The sequence below is a fragment of the Zingiber officinale genome, chromosome 9A (assembly GCF_018446385.1).
Source record: "Zingiber officinale cultivar Zhangliang chromosome 9A, Zo_v1.1, whole genome shotgun sequence".
In the NCBI taxonomy this organism is placed as follows: domain Eukaryota; kingdom Viridiplantae; phylum Streptophyta; class Magnoliopsida; order Zingiberales; family Zingiberaceae; genus Zingiber; species Zingiber officinale.
Window position 1 is genome coordinate 35,527,043 of NC_056002.1, and position 24,130 is coordinate 35,551,172.

Below are 24,130 nucleotides of genomic sequence, written 5' to 3' on the forward strand. Positions count from 1 at the left end.
GATCTGCACACACCGCCACTCATGGGTTAGTGGTCGATTCAGGCAGAGTGTGTTGCAGCAGGGACTCTGTTAGGCACCGTTGGTCCGCTCATGGGTAGTGTGACGCAACGTGTTATCCGGCAGGGATTCCTCCCCGTCTTTGAGTACCGGGAGATGAGAGCATTGCGCTCCCCCATTTATGATTTGGGGTAGGAGGATAGGTGTACTCCGACAGCATCCCGTCCACTAGGTCACTCATCAAGAGTAGTGACGACAGAGTGCACGGTTGTCACAGCCCTACCCACTCGGCCTCACTATGTGTGTGAGATGATCGACTGGCGTCAGGGGTGACCAGGACGCATCATTGGCATCATATGCATGATGCATTTATTGCTTGTGTTTGTGCTTGCTGCATTTATATGTTGCATATTGTTTGGATACCTATGTTTGACATGCATACAGGATTCTTATACCACTCGGACTGTTTGTCCTTATACTCAGGTCCTGGTTAGTACAGTTCCTCTCCTGTTACTTCATATGCATATTTTTATCTTTCTTATATCAGGAGACTGTACGCATGATTAGTGTTAGGTGTTGTTTCTTTACTTTGCATATCAATTGTACCTGCTGAGTGTTGGACTCACCCCGCCTCCATTGTTGATATTTTCAGGCTGATGCTGTCAGGAGAGAGTTCCAGTTGCTGGTCCCTGCAGACCTCGAGGATGTGATTGGTTTTCATTTGATTCCCTTTTCTGTTCTAGACTGTTTGAACTTGTTATGTTCTAGATTTATTTACTTATGGACATGGTATAGATTTTATTATATCGATGGATTTGGATTTTGGATTTAATCTACTACATGCCTGCCTGAACGGCATAAGAAGTGAGTTCGTCGGTTTTGAGCTTTACGAGTGTAGTTGAGTAGGGTGGATTTTGAGTCAGAGTACTATTGTTGTTTACTATTATTAACTGCGTGGTTGTGACAGCCAGAGGCTGAATAGATTATATATAACTGCGTGGTGATGTTTTATTTTGTTGTTATTATTCCAGCCGCCTGTGGCTGAGGTATTTGTGAGATGTAGAAAAGTTTCAGATTGTCCACCGTACAGGGGTGATGCTGCCGAAATTTTCTCGGACAGGGACTCCTCTGGGGCGTGACAGAAGAAGCATCTTAAATTTGTGTGTTAATTGCAAGGAGGATACTACATTTTTAGAGTCTAAGGAGTCTTCAGAGGAGGCGCATACAGCTGAACTTATTTTTGAGTATGTTGACAAATGTGTTGAACAAGTAGAAGCTCAGAATATTGTTCAGATTGTTACAGACAATGCCACCAACAATATGGCTGCAGCTAAATTGATGAGAGAAAAACGACCCGGGATCTTTTGGAGTTCATGTGCAACTCACACTATTAGTCTCATGCTTGAAAGTATTGGCAAACTTCCACGATATAAAAAGGTGATTGAGCAATCCAAGGCTTTTACCATTTTCATCTATGCTCACCATAAGACTTTATCATTGATGAGAAGTTTCACGAAGAAGAGAGACATAGTCGGACCAGGAGTTACCAGGTTTGCATCAAATTTCCTCACATTGCAAAGTTTGATTGAAAAAAAATTAGTTTAAGGGCCATGTTTACAAGTGATATGTGGGAGAAATGTAAATGGTCAAAAATAAATAAAGGAAAATTGGCTTACTCTAGAGTGATGAGCATGAGTTTTTGGAATGGTGTGACACTTTGTTTGAAAATATTTGCTCCTTTGGTAAGAGTTCTTCGATTGGTAGATGGAGATAGAAAGCCATTGATGGGGTTTCTATATGGGGAGCTTCTTCAAGCTAAAGAAGATATAAAGGTGGCTCTGAATAACGTGGAATCAAATTATCAGCCTATCATAGTCATTATTGAGTCAAAAATGAAGGATAGACTTGATACATCATTGCATACCACTGCATTTTTGTTGAATCCTTATTTTTACTATAAAGATAGTTCAATTTCTCTTTATGAGGAGGTCGCGATGGGGATTTTTGAATGCATGGAAACTTTGCATGCCAATGAGTTAGATCTACAAGATACAATTATTAACAAGGAATTCCCAAAATATAGAAATTAGACTGGGTTATTTGGAAAAACATTGACAGCAAAAGCATGTGAAAAAAATGATGATACATTTGATCCATGTGCATGGTGGAGTACATACGGTGCTCACACACCTAACTTGCTAAGGGTGGCATTGAGGATACTTTCATTAACTACAAGTTCATCTGGGTGTGAAAGAAATTGGAGTACATTTGAAGGAGTAAGTTTTAAACTTTCAGTCTACTCTTTAATTAAATTAGTTATAATTTTTAACGTCTATACTCTATATTCAGGTACTAACTATAGTATTTACTTTCTCTGTTTTTTTTAGATTCACACAAAGAAAAGAAATACGTTGGATGCCAACAGGTTGAACAATCTAGTATTTGTCCAATTTAATGCTAGATTGTTGAACAAACAAAAAAGAGAAAAAGAAAGAAATGTCGATGTCATTCTTGCAAAAGATGCTTCAAATGCACAAGGTTGGATTGTGGATGGTGGGGAAGATGATGAAGTTGAACTAGGTTCCGGGCTCACTTGGCAAATGGTTGATGAAGCAAGTGGAGCAGATGAAAATCTACAACCCCGAAGAAGCTCTAGAGTGAGAGAACTTCATGAAGATGATTTTGAATCCGAAGAAGAAGACGAGGATCACAATAATGATATTGAGTTTGTGTCCGATGAAGAACAAGTTATTGAAATTATGGAGAAGAAGAAGCAGAATAAATATAAGTCTATGAGATATTATTAGTTGTGTAATTTTGAACTCATTTTGTTAAGACATGATTTATGTTATTTAACAATTATATTTTGCTTAGTGGTTACTGGTTACTAGTTCACAATGCATTATAATCTTGAATTGAACTATTGCTACTATTTTCCAATGTTCTACTAGTTACTATATGATTATGATAACTTACTGCATGTTCTATTGTTTAATTGTTTCTTTTACTCATATTTACTGAGCCTAGTATATTTCCTTTGCACAAAACTATTAGTTTTCTTTTATAGTTTTTTATTTTTTTGGTATTGGAAAGTATGTATTTATTTCAGTATACATAGTTAGATCTTCATTACTATGAAATTGTTTAAGACAACATTTAGATTTGCATATGACATTGTCCACAGTCCACATGAAACAAGGGATATCGAGGAATCCGCCTAGTGGCGCCTAGTCCCCGCTTAGGCGGCCTAGGCGCTGGTCTGCCGCCCGACTAGCGCCTAGCGAATTTTAGAACATTGATATATATATATATATATATATATAATGAGCCTAATTTTTAAAGAATAAGATCGTGTAAATATTTTATCCTTACTTTTTCCCACTCTCTTAAAAAAAAATTATGGGATCATAAATATTTTTAATCACATTGTTCTATTCTTTTTCATTCTCTTTTATATATATATATATATAATATGACCCTAATTTTTATAGAATAAGATCGTATAAATCTTTTATCCTTATTTTTTCACTCTCTTAAAAAAATATATAAAAATATATTTAATATATTAAAAATAATGGGTCCCAATAAAAATTAAGACCCTAGGCATAAACCTTAATAGCCTATGTCTAAGCTGGTATGTCTGAATTCTGATTAATATGTTCACTCAATAATTCAATGTGGCATTCATTCGACTGTTACTTCTTTCACTTTTCTTTCAATCGGAAGGGAAACTTTCAATGATAGTGGAATAAATAAGTAGAAGGGAATTGGATCTGTTGTTGCTACGGGTTGTTGTAGGAAATTATATACGACAACAAGTAAAATGATCCATGACAATGGGAGGGGCTCGTTGCTACGGATGTCGATGGCCGCTCAATGATGATGAATAAGACGATAACCCTCGACCCCAAGATCCTGTCAACCTGTTTGTCTGTCCCACTTCCAAGAGGTAAATAACAGTAATTGGGTGGTAGGACTGAATGTTTCCACCCAGAATATAAGAGTGTTATTCCTTGCCAGCATTATCATTATGAATCAAACTCACTATCTGTTTCAACCCATTTGCTACAACAGCTGAGCCCGTGGGCCACAATGATGGCGAATTAGGCTGTTGGGGAGAAGCCACGAGAAGGAGAAGAAAGCATGAGTTTGTTTTTTAATAGCACTTTAAAAAAAAAGTCTAAGAAGTTTGAAAATTACAACTACACCCTTTTTATTTTAGGTTCGAAAAAAATGATCCCTTTGCTCGATCTCGGTCCGAGATTATGCACATTGCCATCAACTACGGTATCACCATGGCCAGTGCTATGAAAAAACAAAAAAAAAAAAAAATAGCCAGAAGATGTGTTTAGGCAGCAAATATCACAAAGCATCCACAAACGCATGCAACGAGGGTTCGAAATATTTTCTTAAAGTTCCTGGGGTCCTACTGAGTTTGAACCATGCGGCACCGCTTCTCCTATTGGGCCTCTAACTTCGGATTTGTAGGCGGCTATTAGTTGACTTCTATTTGTGTTTTTAAATTTACTTAGATGTAAAAATTTATATAGAACTAGACTAGTACACCTCCAAAAACTAGTAGATCTAAGACTTTGGACACTTGGATCATCAAAAAAAAAAAAAAAAAAAAAAAAAAAAAAAAAGACAAGAATGGTGCTCTAACCAGACTGCAAAGAATAGATTTGAGCCCCTTCAACTGAGATGTCGAAGATGGGTTCAACGTCACAATTGGATCTTTTATGAGTGCAAAAATAATCTCACTCGTAGTGACCGACCTCTCGTAATGTTATTAACGATGTAGTAATTCTTTGGGTCATCCTACAAAGGAAATAGACTCGACCACCACAGTTTAGAATCAAGGATTCTATAATTTAAAATTATAGTTCAACGGTTTGAAAAATATCAATTCTTGACCTTTCATTATCATTATGGTTCATGGCTCGCAGTATAGAATTACTGGTTACAGTTCGATTCAGGGTTCGTAATCTAGATATACATTATTAGAACTAACATTCACAAATAATATTAAAAATATTTTAGAATTTAATTCATATTCTTTTAAAATTAAGCATATTAATTGAGATATATTATGAGCGGTGTATACAAAAATGATTAACATATTTATGTTAATGGAGTTTGAGGAATAACAATTAATTAATTATAACTATTAATAAAAAATACTTAAATAATGTTACCCATTCAAAAAAAAATATTTTAAACGTTTGAAATGGTTGACAAGGTAAAAAAAATTGATCAGACGGTTCACAATTAAAATTAATTGGTGGAGAGTAGAAAATCTCAGTTCGGATCCTCTGGACCAAACTTCCTTGGACCATCTTGGACCACAAAAAAGCGTATAAAAGGTTCTCACGTGCACAGAGAAACCTCTCTCACGACAGAAACCCCAGAGTTGGCAGCGAGTTGCCCTAACTCTCATGATCCTATCCGCCAGCGACGAAAACTCCACCGCAATCCTCCAACTCCGCTATCCGCTTGCGAGTTAAACTCCACTACGATCCCCACCTCCCCTCTCACGCAGAAGACGAAAACCTCGCTGCGCCCTAACTCCACCCTGGACTAGATTTCCGCGTGCACGGGGAAACGTAGCTGCACAGAAACGTCCCCAAACGCATAGGAACGCGCCCACGAGTTTCGACCTCCGGCGCCCAACCCTACCCTCGATCGACGACGACCCACGCTCTGCCGCCGTTAGGGCTGATTTCAACTGTTAGTTCTAGCAAGTTTAAGTTTTCCTTTAATTCATTCCTATTTAAAAGTTTTAGTTCCAGATTTATAACAGCATGAGGACCTTTCCAATTGATTGTTTCCAATATCTTTTTAAAATTATATTTTTGTTGAATTTGTTTCATTTGTAAGTTGCTAACTGAGTTTAAGAATTTGTATAATTTAGATTTGCTACCAAATGTGACATTGAAGCCTTTGTCTAATGATTTTTCGCTGGATCCTCCTTCAATCACAATACTAGTGCTTATTGTAAAACCTTTAGAAAAACCTCTATGTATTGCTTTATTTGTTCATTGACAATCAAACAAATACTTTGGCTCTTCATCAGACAATTTCATTTCAAATTCCAATTATTTTTCTTAGTAGAGGATGATTTAAATAAAAGTAATTTAGTCATGAGATAGCTTAAATCACTAAGTTTATGTTTTACTTATTGCTTATTAACAAAATGAGATAAGTTATGTGGTACTTATGGCATATTTTATGTTTTTGAATTTATTTAGAAAAAAATCTATGAACATTAAAAAAATATTTGAATCTAAATAATTCTCGTTTGATTAATAGGTTGGTATTTCATGGTATCGTCAAGTTACAGCTCCATCGACAATACGAAATTTGAAAATGTACCATGCAGGGACTGCGAACAAAGAACATTGGTATGTGTTTCTAGATCGACCAAAAATCCCAGAAGGAGGTATTATCATGTGGACAACATGGCTGGCAAAAGTGGGTGGTAGCCAATACTTTGTCTGATGAAGACAGCAGTGAAAGGTTAGGAAGAATAGAGTCAAGGTTAGGAACTGAACCTATTGCTTCTCGTGGACATAATCTAGGAAAATCAAATGTATCATCAGTGGTCTGGATATTAGTTGATACAGTGCATGATAGTAGGGTCGGATAGCTGACGTGGTCAGTAGTCAAGCCCACGTAGCGGTCAGAAGTCAAGCCCACGTGGCGGTCAGAAGTTAAGCTCACGTGGCGATCAGAAGTCAAGCCTATGTGGAAGTCAAAAGTCCAGCCTACATGGAGGTCAAGAGTCTGACTTACATGGGGTCCAAGGTCCAGGTTACAGGATGGTCCCGGTCGTGCATAAGTGGCATCCAGGAGTTAGGCCCACATGACGAGTAGGAACGCGGAAAGTAGGACGTATAGGTCGGGATAGGCGGATTAAGACTTATAGGTCGAGATTTACAGGACGAGATTCGCAGAACAAGATACGCGGACCAAAGGCACAGAACAGGATACGCGGACCAAAGGCGTATAGATTGGGATATGCTGACTAAGGCTTACAAGTCGGGATTTACAGGACGAGATTCACAGAACAAGATACGTGGACCAAAGGCGTACAGATTGGGATATGCGGACTAAGGCTTACAGGTCAGGATAGGTGAATTAAGGCTTACAGGTTGGGATTTACAGGACAAGATTCACAGAACAGGATACGCGGACCAAAGGCGTACAGATTGTGATATACGGACTAAGGCTTACAGGTCGGGATTTATAGAACGAGATTCGTAAAACAAGATACGCGGACCAAAGACGTACAAGTTGGGATATGCAGACTAAGGCTTACAAGTCGAGATTTACAGGACAGGATAGGACAGGAGGACTAAGGCTTTCAGTTTAAGGTAAGCGGGCTAAGGCTTACACACATGGATCAAGGCATACAGGTCAGGACAGGAGGACTAAGGCTTACAGGTCAGGACAGGAGGACTATGACTTACAGGTCAGGGCTTATAAGATACAGTTCCAGACTTACAGGATAAAATATAGAGCAGGGTCGTGCGTACAGAATGAGACTTAAAGAACGATAAGTGAAGGCCTTGACTAGCAGGGTGGCAAGCGCATGTCTGGATTTATCGGGATCTATCGAGTGGCAAATGGAGGGTTGAACGTACAGATCTGGACTTATGGGGCGACAAACACGAGTTAGGGAATTCGCCAGGAAACGCAGGTCTGTGCCCACAAGTCAAGATCTACGGGTATAAGGATCCAATCCAGGGTTAACAGATCGGGGCAGACACACACTACACGACAATCGAGTCAGAAAATCGTAACAACCTGTCAAAAAATAATTATCGCATGTCAGGGAATATGCTAACGGTTTAGAACTCATTACACATCGATCCCTCCTTAAGCCTATAAGAAGATGTCATGTGTCATTCACCGCCAGACAAATCCTGACACCCGACATTCTCTGACACTCACCAGACTCCAGAAGTATACCCACTGCCATATAAAAAGGGAGGCTTTATCTCTATGCAAGTACGCTCACTCGTCTTTTCGTACTCGTCTTTTGCTTTTCATCTTTTCACTGTGCTTATGAGAAAAAAGTACCTAACTTGAGCATCGAAGGGCCTGACCCAGGGACTTTTCCCCTGGTTCTTGGTCTCTAACGTGAGGGCGGTTTGTCTGAGTGTGTGCAGAGCGCTCGCCTCATCATTCCCGTCATCACCCTCCGTCATCCACCCGTGGGAACCTTTCCAAGAGGTACCAAGTCAATCAGGCGTCTCAACGACTTTCCGTCAACACCAGCGCCAGCGCAGCTAGCCTTTGTCTGACTCAGCTTCCAGACGGGATCATTTGTTATAGTGAAACTGTCTCTTTTGGCCATATACCTTATTACTTTGTTAGTTCAGGTGGTTAATTAGTGTTGACTAATGTTGGTGTTGTAAAACATGTTATATAATGGATGTTATGATAGGATAGTTAGTTTTTTTTGTTAAGATGGATGTTGTGGAACATATTATATAATGGTTTGAAAATTTTGTAATGATTTATTCTGTGTTATTCTTCTTTCAGGACTTAGTTCTCATCTCTGATACTTCTTCACTCAAGCAAGAATGTGAAATTATATTGAAAGGAATGCTTGCTATGCTAACAAATTTGAGGTGTCGATGAGGTTGGTCATGTGTCTCTTTTGTTCTTCTTTATGAATTTATTAAGTTTCTTTAGTGTATTATAGCTCCTTTTGACTTCTATTATTTTGCCTAGTGTGTTCTTGTTAAAGTCTTAGGATGAGATATACTTTTTATTTTAAAAAGTTTGATCTTCATTTTCCTAGTTGATTGTGGCATGGTTTTGAATTTTTTGAATTGTGTTTTCACCAAACAATTTGACAACTATAATTTGGTGGATTGGAATTTGACTACAAGTATCGTGCTACAAGTGATCTAAATGACATGCAAGCTTAAACTATACCAAAGATATCCCAATGGTGTAGTCGAGTTATTTTATTACCTTAGACATGCACTCTAAGGCATTTACAGGAGCAAGACATGTTCAACAAGTATTATAACTACCACTTTACTCATTATTATACTCGATAAAGATAGCTTTTTGTGACAATGAAAGCTGTATTTCAAGAAATGTATATCATTATATTACAACTAAGTATGTATTTCAAGAAATGTATATCATTGTATTACTCTTTATATAACTCTTTGTATCACTCTTTGAATCATCAAACCAAGAGCAAGATAATTAACAATATTTTCCAAACAAACAACATTTTCCAGTCTTCAGAAACTAACAATATTTTTCAAACAAATAGTAAACACATCTCCATTGCCAAAAGAGGGATGCAACAATTTAGAAAGTTATGTAAGAGTTTTCATAAAATCTGTGAAAGCTTAAAATGTTAAACAGATAGTTCAATCTCAGCGTTGTCTTCCTTTTTCGGTGTGGATCTATAGAAACAAGCATGAGGACCAGTTGGGCAAAAGTCAAAATGACTTCCAAAGTATTTGGAATCTGTCAAGAAAGGAAATCATATCAATAGATTAACTAGCACAAGTGTACATATAAATAAACATAGACAAATACGAGATCGTTGATGTCTAAGGGGAGGAAGCCGTAGGAGGTGGTCCAGCAAACTGCACAAATGGGACTTGCACCTATAACAGTAAATAACTATAAAATATTAATGAATTTAGTTTGGGAACAAAGAATTTACATGTAGTTCAACAAAGAATAAATTCAGTTTGGGAACTCCATAAATACACTGCTTCATTTCAGCAAGAGTCAAACCCAGTAATGACACATCCAGTTTGTCCAGAACTTAGGATTCGTCCACCAACTTAGGGAATGAGACAAGTTGTTCATATACATCAATTTAAAAGTTTGGTAACCAAAACATGACAATATCATCCCCCTAAACTACCATTGTTCAATCTAATCAAAACAAACCACACTGTTCCAATATATCGTAACCATTACAATCATCTTCGCAGGGGTAGAAAGAATAACAGGCATGGTAGTGCAATTGCTCCAAGTTTTGGAATAAGGACATTTTTATGCAATACAAGAATGTCACATTGAAATTTTAACAACATTTTGAAAAAAAAATTGTAAAAAGGACAAAAAGGATATTTGACTGGAAAGGGAACTAGTTGCCACAAAGATTATCAAATTTTCAATTGGATATGGTTCAACCCAACTAGATATTTAACTATCAGACCAAACTAATTATACTTCTAAGGTGTATATATACCTGAGAAAATTGTGATGTCAATAATGGTGGAAATTGAGTCTGAGTCATATTGAAACTACCAACAGAGCTGCCAATTGTTGGCACAGAATTTATAGGCTAAAACAAAAAAAAATAAAATACAATCTTAGATGGTTATAACATAAATTATCTAACATAAGTAAAACAAATACCAACTTGATGATTGATCCGGTCACATTATACGCTGACCACACTGGAAATAGTTTGATCTACACCCTGTGTTATAAAAAATAGAATGATTTAACTTATTCAAATTTAACAACAAATAATACCAAATAAACAAAATTTGCGAAGTTATGAAATAGAAATTATTACAATTTGATTTGTTTTCCTCGCTGCTTTTCTTTTCCTTGAAATCTTCTTTAACCCACCTTTCAACCTTTTACCTGACACCGTTTTTTTCTTCATTTTAATCCCTTTTACTCCAGTAGAGTTCCCTTCACCATAATCAATTTCCCAGGATGCTTGGCTCACATTTGATTATTGGACATTTGATTCATTACCTTGTAACTTATCATCCACCATCTTACGCAAGCTCAACATAGCATCTTTAACAAACATGTAAGTGTCATCTCTTTCTGCTGCCTTGGTAACCAATTGAACATTCAACCCACACAACTCTTTGTAATGCATGTTTTGAAGTACTTTTGGATCCAAACTAGCATTGTTGGCCATTGTATCATTAACTCCAAAATATCCAATTTTTGCTTTTCTTGTCCACCTTTTCAATACATAATCACTTGAGATTCTCATGATATTTTTCCACGTAAATATTTTCATAATATGAGAACACAAAATTCTAGCAAATTCATATTTTCTACAACTACACTCAATTTTTTCACACTTCTTATCAAGTGTAACAATATGATGGTTTTTCTTTTTGTGAGGAGTAACTTTATATTTTGTAAATGTATCAACATTCTCACAAATTTCTAGATTAGAATCATGAGATAAGCACCACTCCTGTTGAAAACACTTGTATACCTTAGGAGTATAAATTTCACTAGCATACTTCAAAATCTCAATTGGAAATATTAAATAGGGAACAGTTGTATTTGATTTGAAATCAGCTTTTAATTCCTTGTATCGACGATTATAAAGGAGTCTTTGGAAGTGACTGAAGAAGTCTAAAAACTTGTGTTTATAAGTGACATACTTTTTCACAATATTATTCATGCTCTCATTTCTTTGGGTTGTAGCCATATCTGCACAAAACATTTGTCGTCCATATACTAAAGCTCATTTTTCCTTGATGTTATACATGTGTCTCAACCAATCATTGTCTTTAAGTGCATACTTGTCTAACATCATGTTCCATGCTGAAATAAAATCTTCCTCTTAATCAAAATCATATATATATGAGGCAAAATCTTTAGCAAAGTCTCTAAACTTAGAAAAAAAACTCCACTTAAATGTATGACAACATTTTGATAGATATGCCAAATGCACAAACAATGATGTATTTCATGCCATTTAGAAGCTAACGCCTTTGCCATTACTATATCATGATATGTAAAAATAGTAGTTGATTTTTTCTCACCCATAGCTCTAGTTAATGTATCAAATACCCACTCAAAAGTTAAACTAGTTTCATCATATAATAAAGTGACACCCAAAAGTATGGATTGTTTATGATGATTAACACCTACAAAAAATGCAATTGATCGACCTTCATTGTTCTTTCTGTAGGTTGTGTCAAAGCAAACAACATCTCCAAAATTAACATAATCAACTCTCATCTTAGCATCAGACCAAAAAATATTAGTAATCAAATCATCTTCATCAACTTGGATAGCATAAAAAAAATTAGGATTATCAAACTGTATTTTCTGCAGATATTCCAATACACCCCCTGTATCCCCAACTCTCATATTTATTATTCTTTTAGATCGCAAGTAGTTTTTATAATCCTCAGGAATAAATCCTAAATTCTCCCTCCCACCTACTTGTCTCACCATAAGATCATGAGATGCTTTTGGGGGGGATTCCCACATCACTTGTCATCTCAATCTGTATCGCTGCAGAAGAAGAAATATTCCTATGGTTTCTATAGAGGTGCGTTTTGCTTGGACTTGAGAGATAATGATTATGCTTTTTAACAAACTACACCACAGTAAACTTATTTTTTTTTTCCGATTACAAATCTTCATTTTAGCCTCACAACCAAATCTTGTTTCATCATGACTTGCTTTGACACAAAGATCTTATTTGTCTTTTCCTCTTTTACTTTGGGCACAACAATAAAAAACCCTATCAAGTAATTTACTCGATTTATCCTTATGGATTCTACCTCTCCTTACGTCAACCCCAACCTTTTTAGCATATCTCAAATAAAATTGATATGCATCTTCTTCTGTTTCAAATTCCAATCTCATTTGTGGTATATCCAAATCTGTTTCAATGTTCAAACCTATACAATTAAACAAACAAAGCAAGATGGCTAAAAAAAGGGAAATTTGATATAATGAAACTCAATACAATCCTAATATGATTCTTATTACCTTCATCAATAACATCAAAGCCACCTTCCTGACTATCTTTATTTCCTTCAAAATTCAAACGACGACAACTTGTAGATTCACCCTCCATGATAATTACTATAGGTCCAACTTCTCTTTGGCTATCAAATGCTCCAGATCCTACCAAGAACAGTAATTAATTAAGAACCAAAATTCCCCGATAAATGCAAAATCCATTCATAAAGTGCTTAGACAGCTATAATTAAGAGTCTGCTCTATTTATGCAGTAATAATGTATGATTAAATACATCAAGTACTCAACAAATAAGTAACCAACAGAATAGAACCGAGACAAACTGAAAACTCTAGAAACTAGTACTCAACAAAGAAGGAAACTAGCACCTGCGAGTTGCAAAGCACGCAGCACGCGGATCCTCTGGAAACTCCGAGCAGCACAAGAAGGTCCGATGCCTGCGGGAGGCTGTTGGGGATGATGGAGGCTGTCGGGGACGATGGAAGGGTTAGGGCTCTGAAAGTTGAGGGCGCAACGAGGTTTTCATCTTTCGTGTGAGACGGGAGGTGGGGATCGCGATGGAGTTTAACTCGCAGGCGGATCGCGGAGGTGGAGGATCGCCGGTGGAGTTTTCGTCGTCGACGGATAGGATTGCGAGGGTTAGAGCAACTCGTTGTCAACTCTGGGGTTTCTGTCGTGAGAGGGGTTTTTGTGTGCACGTGATGTGCACGTGAGAATCTTTTATATGTTTTTTTGTGATCTAAGAAAGTTTGGTCTAGATGACCCTGACTGAAAAGAGAAGCACCGTTATAATTTACAACGGAGGCTCTTTTAAAATTATCTTATATGATCTAAAACGGAGATAAATAATTCTAACTTTGCTCAATATTGTGACTCTAGTTTTACTCAATATAATGACCCTTTGCATATGGGTCGTAATTATCAATTATGTCAACACGAAGATATTTTGAATAATAGATATAGTTTTTGGTAAATTTTAAAGTGTCATATGCTCAATTTATAAATTGGGTGAAATCGCATGATTAGGAAAGAATAGGCAACGAGACCATGTCGCTGAACCGCTTAAAGGAAACCCTCCGACCCTGCTCCAACTCCCCTTCCTCCGCCACTGCCACCGACACAGCCGGAGCCGCCCTCGCTTCCTCCTCGTCCGCCTCCTCTTGGGAATCTCCGTCCGAAGCCCCTCCTTCGAGGAAGCCACCCAAATCCTCCCTCTCGCAGCAACTGCAACGCCTCGATGCGCAGTCTCTCTCCGAGGGCTTCCAATTCCGTCCACCAAAACCACCCTTTGAAGAAGAGAAACCAGCGGCGGAGGATGAGGAGGAGAGTGGAGGCGTTCCAGTGACCGTCAGATTGCCGCGTGATGCGCTCCTTTCGCAGTCTGCCTCCTTTGAGGCTCGAGGGCCCTACGAACCTTTGGTTCTCTCCTCTCCCGGAGAAACTCATGTTGTTCAGGTAGCTCTCTCTTTTTTCTCTTTCAAATGAGGAATTTTCTCTTTCAAATGAGGAACGGTTTGGTATTGAAACGTAGTCTTTGATTAACGGCAGCAAAGTGAAATCTTGATTCATCACTTTTTGGACTTATGAGGATTTCGCTGTAAATTTGAGGTGTTATCCTATTGTTCGAAAAGAGAGACTAGGATGATATCCAAACAGGATAGTAGAGAGACAAAATATGTTTCCATCCTCTCATTAATTGTTACCTTTATCATCTTTGACTGTATTTTCCACATTACGGCCAAACCAATCTACTCATTTTTTGACGAATTCAAGAAAAAATGGAACAAATAAAAAAGTGATATCATAGAAGATGAAACTTCACCTGATTTAGTCACCCTTCTCTTGCGATCAAAGAACCTTTAAGTGAGTCCTAATGCTTAATTCTAGAAGAGTCACTTGATCACTTGCCTTAGACTTAAATTGAGAACAAAATGAAAGATCTAGAGGTAATGTCGACTTTAGCACTACAAGAGAACAATTGCAGCCCCATCTTGTTTACGTCCTACATGCTAATCTTAGTCTGGACTCATAGGAGAAAAATTCTTTGCACTGGCATATGCGCATGAACATAGAGGAACTTGTTAAACTAAATAAGCATGATAGATTTTTCACCAACTAACAAATTTGTTTGTAAAAATTCTATAGACATATTTAATATGAGTTTTGATTTGTAGTTGTGTATAGATATAAAGCTTGTTGACATATGTATTTGATTTCTTTGTTTAGTTTAGCATCCAATTGAGGGTTACAAAAAGCATATATGAATTGCACATAATGATGTAGAAGATAAATTACATTGTGTGATCATAATCTTGCATGCATAAACCACTAGCACATCATAAATACTTCTCTAAGAGACTACTTGCACACTGTGAGAACATTTGATTTTGACGCATTCATTTGATTTACTAACCAACTTAAGCATTAGTATAGTTTTCAGCATAGAGGATTTGCTACCTTAGAGGCATTTGCATCTCTGACTAGTGTCTTCCAACACTTTTGCAATCTCAATGCTCTGAAGTTTGAGGTTATAGTTGATATGTAGAGAATGCTTCTTGATTTAGTAACTTACAATGATGTTTTATATAATTAAAGGGATGACCTAACATTATGAAGATGAGGTAAATGCTTCAGATTTTCAAAAGCAATCATACTTCAACTCTTGAAGAGTTGAGTTCTATTTGTTGGAATTGAATGTTGAAATAAAAACTTTAAAGGTTGGTTCACTTGAAAGGAAATATAGGAGGGAAAGGGTAGCCTAATACATGAAGCTCCCTCCCGTCAATGTAGGGTCTCGGGAAGAGTCTATTATACGTAGCTTTGCCCTGCGTTGCAAGAGATTGTTTCCGAGACTCGAATTCGTGACCTCTAGGTCATACGCCAACAACTTTACCATTGCATCAAGGCTCCAAAAGATAAGAGGGAAAGTGACACAAAAATGTACATGAGTGATGAAGCTTCATTTATAATTTTGTGATTTTTCCCCTCTCCCTCCCCCATGTAACTTATTTCCACTTAGTCTGTATGCGAATTCTATAAAATAGGCCACTATTCCATAGTCTTATCCATTCAATCAATATCTTTCTGTTTTTAATGTTTTCTCTTTTATTTTGTAGGATTGTTGCCCTATGAGATCTCTGTGACTATCATATTGACAATATTATCTGCTAATTACAATTTGCTAGCTTGATTTCTTTTGTCTCCATCTTCCAATCACTTTTCACTCCATTTGCTGGTTTGTCTCTTCTCGTTGCCCAGTATAAAGTTTAGATTTTGCTATATCAATAAATCTGCCGTCCTCAATTGTGAATGCTTTGATGTTATGTCCAGTCTCTGCCATGCTCATAAAAAATCTCGGTGGATCTATTGCCCCATCTAATACAAAGTTCTAGGTGCATAGTCTTTGTCAATCTTGCAAATTTTGATAACAATTGTTACCATTCAGGATGTTCTAGTGCCACATGATCAACAACTGTTCAACATATGATGACATGTGAATCACCGCACATTCAAATTAGCCATATTTATAAGTGATATGCATACTGATGGTATCTCTGATAACAATTTCTAGATTCCTTTTTTCTGTAGGTTCCTGCATCAATCAATTGTAGGCTCCTAGCACATCAAAGTGATGGCATTAGATTTTTGTACAATTTGTACAAAAGCAATCATGGTGGTGTACTTGGAGATGACATGTAATCCTTTTTTCCTTTTGTTTTATGCAGTATTGATTTTTTTACTCTTCCTACATGCCCAAGTTCCATTAATCAGCTAAGAATTTAGTTGCTGAGTAATAATGCCATTTTAATTTAGGGGGCTGGGGAAAACCATCCAGGTTATAGCTTTTCTTGCAGCTGTAACTGGTAAAGACAATGAGCACAGAGCTGATAAGGTGTATCATGCTGTGGAAAAAGGCCCTATATTAATCATCTGTCCCACTTCAATTATTCAGAACTGGGAAAATGAGTTATCTGAATGGGGAGATTTCAGTGTTTCAGTTTATCATGGACCAAATAGAGAGTTAATTCTTGAGAAGCTTAAAACTCATGGTACTGAGATACTTGTAACTAGCTTTGACACTTTCAGAATTCATGATAAGATTTTATGTGAAGTCCCATGGAATATTGTTATTGTTGATGAAGCGCATAAGCTGAAAAATGAAAAATCACGATTATATAGGGCATGCTTAGGAATAAAAACAAGAAAAAGATTTGGTCTAACTGGAACTATAATGCAAAACAGAATATTGGAGCTTTTTAATCTGTTTGATTGGGTTGCACCTGGGTGCTTAGGAACATGGGAACACTTTCGTGATTTCTATGATGAGCCTTTAAAGCATGGTCAGAGGTTAAGTGCTCCTGAAAGATACATTCACATTGCTGATGAACGGAAGAAACATCTTGTCGCTGTTCTGCGTAAGTACTTGTTAAGAAGGACTAAAGAGGAGACAATAGGACATTTAATGTTAGGGAAAGAAGATAATGTTGTCTTCTGTGCAATGAGTGACTTGCAAAAGCGAGTTTATAAGAGGATGCTGGAACAACCTGATGTCCAATCTTTAATAAACAAGGATCTGCCTTGTAGCTGTGGCAGTCCTTTAACTCAGGTTGAATGCTGTGAGAAGACAGTCCCAGACGGCATCATGTGGTCTTATTTGCATAGAGAGAATCCTGAAGGCTGTGATTCTTGCCCTTTCTGCCTAGTTCTTCCCTGCCTTATCAAGCTACAGCAGGTACCCCTTGAACATTTTAGTATCTTCATATTTGATTGCCTTTTTTATTTGAACAATGAATTTTAAACTGTTAAATATGATTCTTCAGATAAGCAACCATTTGGAGTTGATAAAGCCTAATCCCAAGGATGATCTTGAGAAGCAAAAGAAGGATGCAGAATTAGCATCTGTTATCTTTGGTGCTGATGTTGACTTAGTTGGTGGCAATGCTCAGAATGAAAATTTCATGGGGCTTAGTGATGTTGAACATTGTGGAAAAATGCGAGCATTGGAAAAGCTATTATTTTCTTGGATTACAAAGGGTGACAAGATTCTACTTTTTAGCTATTCTGTCAGGTAGCAACACTCCAAGAGGAAAAAACAAATTGGCCCTTGATTTTTTTATTTTTTATGTTTCAGTTCCTTCTGTTTCTTCATTGTCTCATTCAAATACATTCAGTGAAGATGGAACAGTCTAAAATCCACAAAGTGAATTTGTCACACTGTATAATTGCAAACTGTCATGGTTTTGGTTTTATTTGCGGCTGATGTTTATGTTAAAAGCAGGATGCTGGACATACTGGAGAAGTTTCTCATAAGAAAAGGATATTGCTTTTCCAGGCTAGATGGTTCAACTCCAATGAGCTTAAGACAGTCACTTGTTGATGAATTTAATAAAAGTCCTAGTAAACAGGTAATTCTCAATTAGATCTTTAAGTGAGCATGCCTGTCAAAATGTTTTTAGTCAAAATAATTAATAATGTACATATTCTCTCTTCCCAAGCTTCAAACAGTTTGGGAGGGAAGCTACTGGCTTATTTTCAGAAAAAAAAAACTTACGGATATTCTGATAGGTATTTCTGATATCTACTCGGGCTGGAGGTTTAGGTCTGAATCTGGTCAGTGCTAACCGTGTGGTTATTTTTGATCCCAACTGGAATCCTGCACAAGACTTGCAGGCTCAGGACAGATCATTTCGTTATGGTCAGAAGCGGCATGTTACAGTTTTCCGTCTTCTTGCTGCTGGTTCCCTTGAAGAGCTTGTCTATTCTCGCCAAATTTATAAACAGCAGCTTTCAAACATTGCTGTCTCTGGGAAGATGGAAAAACGTTACTTCCAAGGTGTCCAGGTATTGTTCTGATATGATTTTATTTAAAACCAGTTTGGTTTGACAGATCAAGAATCAATAGTTTCTCAACTTGATTGTATTGTCTTCCACTTATTCTCTAGGATTGCAAGGAATTCCAGGGCGAGTTATTTGGAATCTGCAACCTCTTCCATGATCTCTCTGATAAGCTTTTCACGAGTGAGATAATTGAAATGCATGAGAAAGGAGGTCAACACTTCGATACTCAGAACAAACCACTTCTTCAAGAAATTGATGACTATGTTCCTCCAACAAGTGAAATACTATCTCATGACACATTGAATGATGGTGCAACAGTCTTTGAAAACACAAGGAAGCTTCAGGACCTAGGTAAGATTATATCATACTACTATTGCTCCTAAGCAATTTAGCCATTCTGAAGAAAAACTTTTGAAGTGTCAATCCTCCCATTGAAGATTTGAGTAAGCATTTACTGAAGTATTGCATGTGGTCACATTCTAAGAGCATGCTTCTCCTTCTAAACTTAAGAGAGTGACAATTTCTTTGTTTTCTCAGGTACATTGTATTGTGCATTTCTGAATGCAAGATCTATTAACAGACAAGAATTAGAAAACTAGGCATTGCCATTATGTTCCTTGGAGGTGCAATAATAGAATAGTTAATATCCTAAGAGAAAAAACTAGGCAAGAGTTGGCATTAACAAGATTTTTAAGGTGCTCAAGATTAACATGGAAATATCAAATTAGTTTAATCTTGCTATCTTTTGAGTCTTTACTTGGTGTACTTGCAGCTCCACTAGGCCAGTTCCTTTTCCTTTGTCAATATTCTGTAAAATTTTGCCTTATGTCTGCAATTAGTGTTTTTGGTCCATATATATGCCCTGGCATTTGTTGACAAAAACACAATTCATGTAATATGAATGCATTGCAATAATGATTATCTCAAAAGTTCACACGAACTTTTCACATCTATTAAAAGGGCAACATAACAAAACAAGGTCAACTGATTTAGTGTATGCTTGTATGAAACAATCCCAATTTATGTGCAGTTAAGCATTCTTTCATTTGTTTTTCATAAAAAGCTCAACTTATACTAGAAAAACTCATTACAGAAAATATGATGCAACTAGACATGAATCTATTAAGGTTCTGCTTGGGTACTATTTCATTGTCCCTACGTGGAGATCTTCTAAATCCATTTGCTTGTGTTTACTAGAATTCATTGTGTAATCTCTCTTGAGACTGAAAAAGATAAGTTTTCTTATCTGTTTAAGATTCCTCAAAATGAACCAGGTTGATTAGGAAACAAAAATATTCCATCTGTTTTTCTGTTGACCTCCTAGTTTAAAGTTTCGGTGTGGGTATTGTTCACTTTCCAGATCAGTATTGATGTGATGTACTGAAACATGTATATTAGGGCTTACCGGCTTAGAGAAAAAGGATGGGAACAGGATTTTTGAGATGAGGCAGGAGATTTATAAATCGTTTGGATGATTGCCTTTCTTCTGCTCAATAATTGTTTGTTCTCTTTTTCTATATTCCTTGTGTTTGCCACTTGGTTACCTCATTCTATACCATGTGTTATTTGGCCTGGATTCCACTCGGTATCAACCCATGTTGCACCTGGGTTTGAGGTTAGGCTGATGAGTACAAATTGGATGGAACAGTTGCGAACCTTTCTAACTTATGAAAAACAGCATATGCATCCATCAATAATATTTTTTCCATTTTCAGCAAAGGTAATTTTATATGAGAACTTGGAAAAATTCATCTTGAGAATTTTTATCATCATGGAGTGTGTTACTCCCTAGTAGATGAGATCAACCAAATTGATTTTATACCTTCATTGAGAGCTTGCATGCGATAGTATAAAATGAGTTTTCCTGACTAGAAGATTGACCGCCAAAAGGTGAGGGACATATTATACACAACTATTTTTACGCATGCTATTGTGCATATGTTGTTAGAAGTTGCCATCTCTTCATGAAATTCAATTCAGTGTTAGTAAAAAATCTGTATGCATTTGCACAGGGTATGGCACAAAATATAAGTTATGTTTTTTCGCAGGCATAGTATATGCTCACCGTAACGAGGATATTGTAAACATGGGACCTGGGCTTTTGGGAAACAATTGTACCACAAGTACGAAGGAAGACTCTGCCGACACGACTTTACCAAAGACACAAGCTAATAACTCGAAAAGGATCCATAGGGTGGATGTCTCTACTGAACAGTTCAAGAGGAATGAGTTTAGACACGTTGCTCACTACATGGGCATGGATTGCCTGGAATTCAGCAAGTGGATACTCTCTGCATCACCTTCAAAGAGGCTTGAAGTGTTAGAGAGTTTTAACAAGAAAAAGAAGCGCAGACAACTTGACTATTAAGCCGTGCAATTTGTCTACCTGTAGATAGCGTGTCAACATAACAAGATGGAAATCAGATGCGATGAGCAAGGCAACGGATTTGATAAACCACATACCAAGTGGTAAGCAGAAAGATGCATTGAAAACTCAATTTCTTCAAAAAAAAAAACATTATTTGAGTGTTTGACTTTTTGATGAGATTTTTGATTTTTGCAGGACTCCCTCATATCGCTTGTTTTGAGTTGTCAGGTTGTTGTTACCCGAAGAAACAAGTAAATATAAACACTGCAGCCTTATTGAAGCAATCATAGAATCTAGCCGTCTTACATGTCATTATTCAAAAATCTAACAATCTCACTTGATCAGGTACTTTGTCATCATCATCGAGCATTAGGCATTGAGAGGCTCTAGCAACATGGCTCAGCCACCGCCACCATCTAGTATTTCTTTCCGAAGACGATCACTTGGAGCTTATCGTAACCGGCTAGAACGCCGGCACTGGCCACTGCTCGGAGTATGTTTGCACCACCACCCTTGAAGAGGGACTTCGCTCCCTCATTCTTTACAATCTGTGAGTATGCATCGAAAGAGCTCCGGTACTTGACAGCCTCACCGGAAGTCATCATCATCCGTCGACGAACAGTGTCCATCGGGTAGGAAGAAAGACTAGCGCCGACAGTAACTCCCCATCCAAGAAAGAAACTCGCCAAGAAGTTATCCTTTAAATGCCAAACAACATCACTCGTTCAACACTTGATCATCTAACTAAAACATGAGCATGGCAAGCACTAACTGACCTGCAAGGAACCAACCAACAGAACCGGTTTCAAAGAGTCATAGAGACCGAAGTAGAGCCCTCGATAAACGATGATGCCGGCAATGGAGACACAGAAGCCACGGTACAGTCCAGCGACTCCATCAGACTGTATGGTTTTTCTGTAAACATCAATCAGGCCAGTGAACTGCCTCTCACCCCCCTTCTTGGTAGCCTTGGCATCGTTCGCCAACCGGGTCCTTGCATAATCCAACGAGTACACAAAGATTTGTGAGGTAGCACCGGCTGCACCCCCAGAAGCCAAATTGCCCGCGAACCATTTCCAGTATCCATCCCTATCCTTCTTGAAGTTGAACATCCGCTTGAAGTGGTCCTTGAAAGCAAAGTTCAGTGCCTGAGGTGGTGATCAGCAAAACAACAGTCAATGGCAATGACAACCACTTTAAAGGAAAGGAAAGGAAAGAAAAGGAGGAGGAGGGGAAGATTCAACCTGGGTAGGGAAATATCGAATGACATTTACAGTGTTTCCTCGCCACAGTGCAAGAACACCTTCTTCTCTGGCAGTTCGAGAGAAGCAGTCTGTGATCCCCTTGTATGGCTCTGAGAGGCGGCCAGCTTTGATCAGCTCGTCTTGGTTCTGGACGAGGAGCTTCACGCGCTCAATTGGAGCAGCCGCGCTTTTGGAAATGGCAGCAGAGACTCCGCCCATCAGGAAATCTATAAGAAATCTGGAGTAGCCTTTCTCCTCTGGAGCACAAGCAGAGGTCGGGGTAAAAGGCCTGAGATATGGTCTCCCAACTGTGCTCTGCAAGTCATAAGCTCCGATGAGGTTGTAGATGCTGCTATTTCTGCCTGGTAAACCACCAGAACATGGTTTCTGTGTGATGGATCGACGGTGCAATTCATTTTCCATCTTCACCTGCTGTGCCGCACAAAACAGAGTAGCCGAATTGAACTGGCTGCAAAGATCTCGACTTGGCCAGAAACAGGAATTCGTTTACTAAATAGGCGAAGGAGAGATTGACGAAGCAGCCGCCTGCTTGCGCGATCGATGTGTGAATCAGACTGGAGGAAGGATGGACCAAGCAAGGAACTTGGAAGGTTGACCGTCAACCGAGGACTTGAACAATGAATTAACCATATTCCTGATCATTTTCCAGTAGATGAAGATGGAGGGATAGAGGAAGACGCAATCTTTGCTATAGATTATTGTTGATTGAAAAAAAAATGGTCTAGAATCTGTGCCACTTCATGATTTGGTTGACTCTTCCATTGGCTCCCATGATCTCCTCATTTCGAGGGAGGTGCATGTTAGTTTGGCGAGGTTTGACATTGTGGAAAACAAAAGCAGATACGGCAACATGTAAAACAAAACAGATGCATGCATGATGCAGCAGCCTTTCTTGGACCACATCTTCTGTGTTACGTGATCTGGCTGAAATCTGACGTGTCCATCTTGCTGAAATCTGACGTGTTCATCTTCTCGATGAATCAGATTATTTATTTAGTTATTAACTCATTTAATTTATTTCTTAAAAATTTCGTCAAGTGAACTTTTTATCAAGTTGAGCTTGAGCGTTTTATTGAGCTCGAGTAGAAAGTTTATATAATATATGAGCCCTATATTGTTTTTTTATTTAACAAATAATTTAAGATTATAAAAATAAATAAATTATTATATTTTTTATGTTTTTAAGTAAAAATAAAAATATATTTATGATTAAATTTTACACAAATAAATTTATTTATAAATTATTTATGAATAAATGAACGTCAACAAATTATATATATAGTATTAAATAAATATAATAAGAAGAAAATAGTGAACAATGTGAATCACATCGATATGAGATTTCAAATGTATTGTGCGTGCTCTAATACAAGATAGCCCATTTTAACTTCGTTGCAAAAGAAAACAAAAATCTAAAATTGGATTATGGATTTTTTATTGATATATATATTTATAGTAAAAATTATGAATATTTTATGTCAATTATTTTGGCTAATATGTATAAGTGTAAAATCAAAAATTATTTTTTAAAAAAATTATGTATTTATGAAATGATCAAAATCAATGAAATATAAAATTATATATATATATATATATATATTTTGATAGGTTGGTCTGTGTAATTCACAATTTACTTTGAGTTGGGTTGAATTGTAATGATAAATTTTTGACGGGCTGAGGAACTAGACAATAACTAATTGATAATGTCTAGCTGACTAGCTCAACCAACTCAAATACACTTAATTGTATGAGAAAACTAAACCAATTTGGCACATTAACTATCAACTACCTACCCTTCTAACTAATTCTTGTCCTTTGTTGCCCAATAATAAATCATATTGAGGTGCTCTCTCGTTGACTTCTCATCTACGTACCCAAGTGCAAGTGCAAGTGCAAGTGCAAGTGCAAGCAATA

At 37.3% G+C, this 24,130-nt stretch overlaps 2 protein-coding genes across 3 annotated transcripts; one reads left to right on the forward strand and one right to left on the reverse strand.

Moving 5' to 3' along the window:
* Positions 1–13,768: 13,768 nt before the first annotated feature.
* Positions 13,769–23,116, forward strand: LOC122018580 (switch 2-like). 2 transcript variants are annotated; one of them, XM_042575933.1, is made up of 10 exons: positions 13,769–14,200; positions 16,334–16,440; positions 16,559–17,477; positions 17,566–17,813; positions 18,024–18,150; positions 18,311–18,586; positions 18,688–18,934; positions 20,632–21,052; positions 21,147–21,202; positions 21,297–23,116. In XM_042575933.1, exons 1-8 carry the CDS (start codon positions 13,793–13,795, stop codon positions 20,949–20,951), a joined length of 2,652 nt encoding a protein of 883 aa, XP_042431867.1. In that variant the 5' UTR covers positions 13,769–13,792; the 3' UTR covers positions 20,952–21,052; positions 21,147–21,202; positions 21,297–23,116. The 2 variants fall into 2 exon arrangements, with proteins under 2 accessions (XP_042431867.1, XP_042431868.1); XM_042575934.1 differs by having other exon boundaries at positions 14,083–14,200; positions 16,317–16,440.
* On the reverse strand, positions 21,204–22,618 carry LOC122018581 (ADP,ATP carrier protein-like). The gene is made up of 3 exons (XM_042575935.1): positions 22,196–22,618; positions 21,728–22,099; positions 21,204–21,649 (listed from the first exon to the last, which is right to left on the reverse strand). Exons 1-3 carry the CDS (start codon positions 22,616–22,618, stop codon positions 21,368–21,370), a joined length of 1,077 nt encoding a protein of 358 aa, XP_042431869.1. The 3' UTR covers positions 21,204–21,367.
* Positions 23,117–24,130: the final 1,014 nt, after the last annotated feature.

Excerpts from the sequence above, each read along its gene's own strand:
- LOC122018580 (XM_042575933.1), top strand. The coding sequence starts at position 13,793 with ATGTCGCTGAACCGCTTAAAGGAAACCCTCCGACCCTGCTCCAACTCC. Across the intron at positions 14,201-16,333 it reads GAGAAACTCATGTTGTTCAG|GTTCCTGCATCAATCAATTG; the intron begins GTAGCTCTCTCT and ends TTTTTTCTGTAG. Across the intron at positions 18,587-18,687 it reads GTTACTTCCAAGGTGTCCAG|GATTGCAAGGAATTCCAGGG; the intron begins GTATTGTTCTGA and ends CTTATTCTCTAG.
- LOC122018581 (XM_042575935.1), bottom strand. The coding sequence starts at position 22,618 with ATGGAAAATGAATTGCACCGTCGATCCATCACACAGAAACCATGTTCT. Across the intron at positions 22,100-22,195 it reads TTCGATATTTCCCTACCCAG|GCACTGAACTTTGCTTTCAA; the intron begins GTTGAATCTTCC and ends TCACCACCTCAG. Across the intron at positions 21,650-21,727 it reads TGTTGGTTGGTTCCTTGCAG|GATAACTTCTTGGCGAGTTT; the intron begins GTCAGTTAGTGC and ends TGGCATTTAAAG.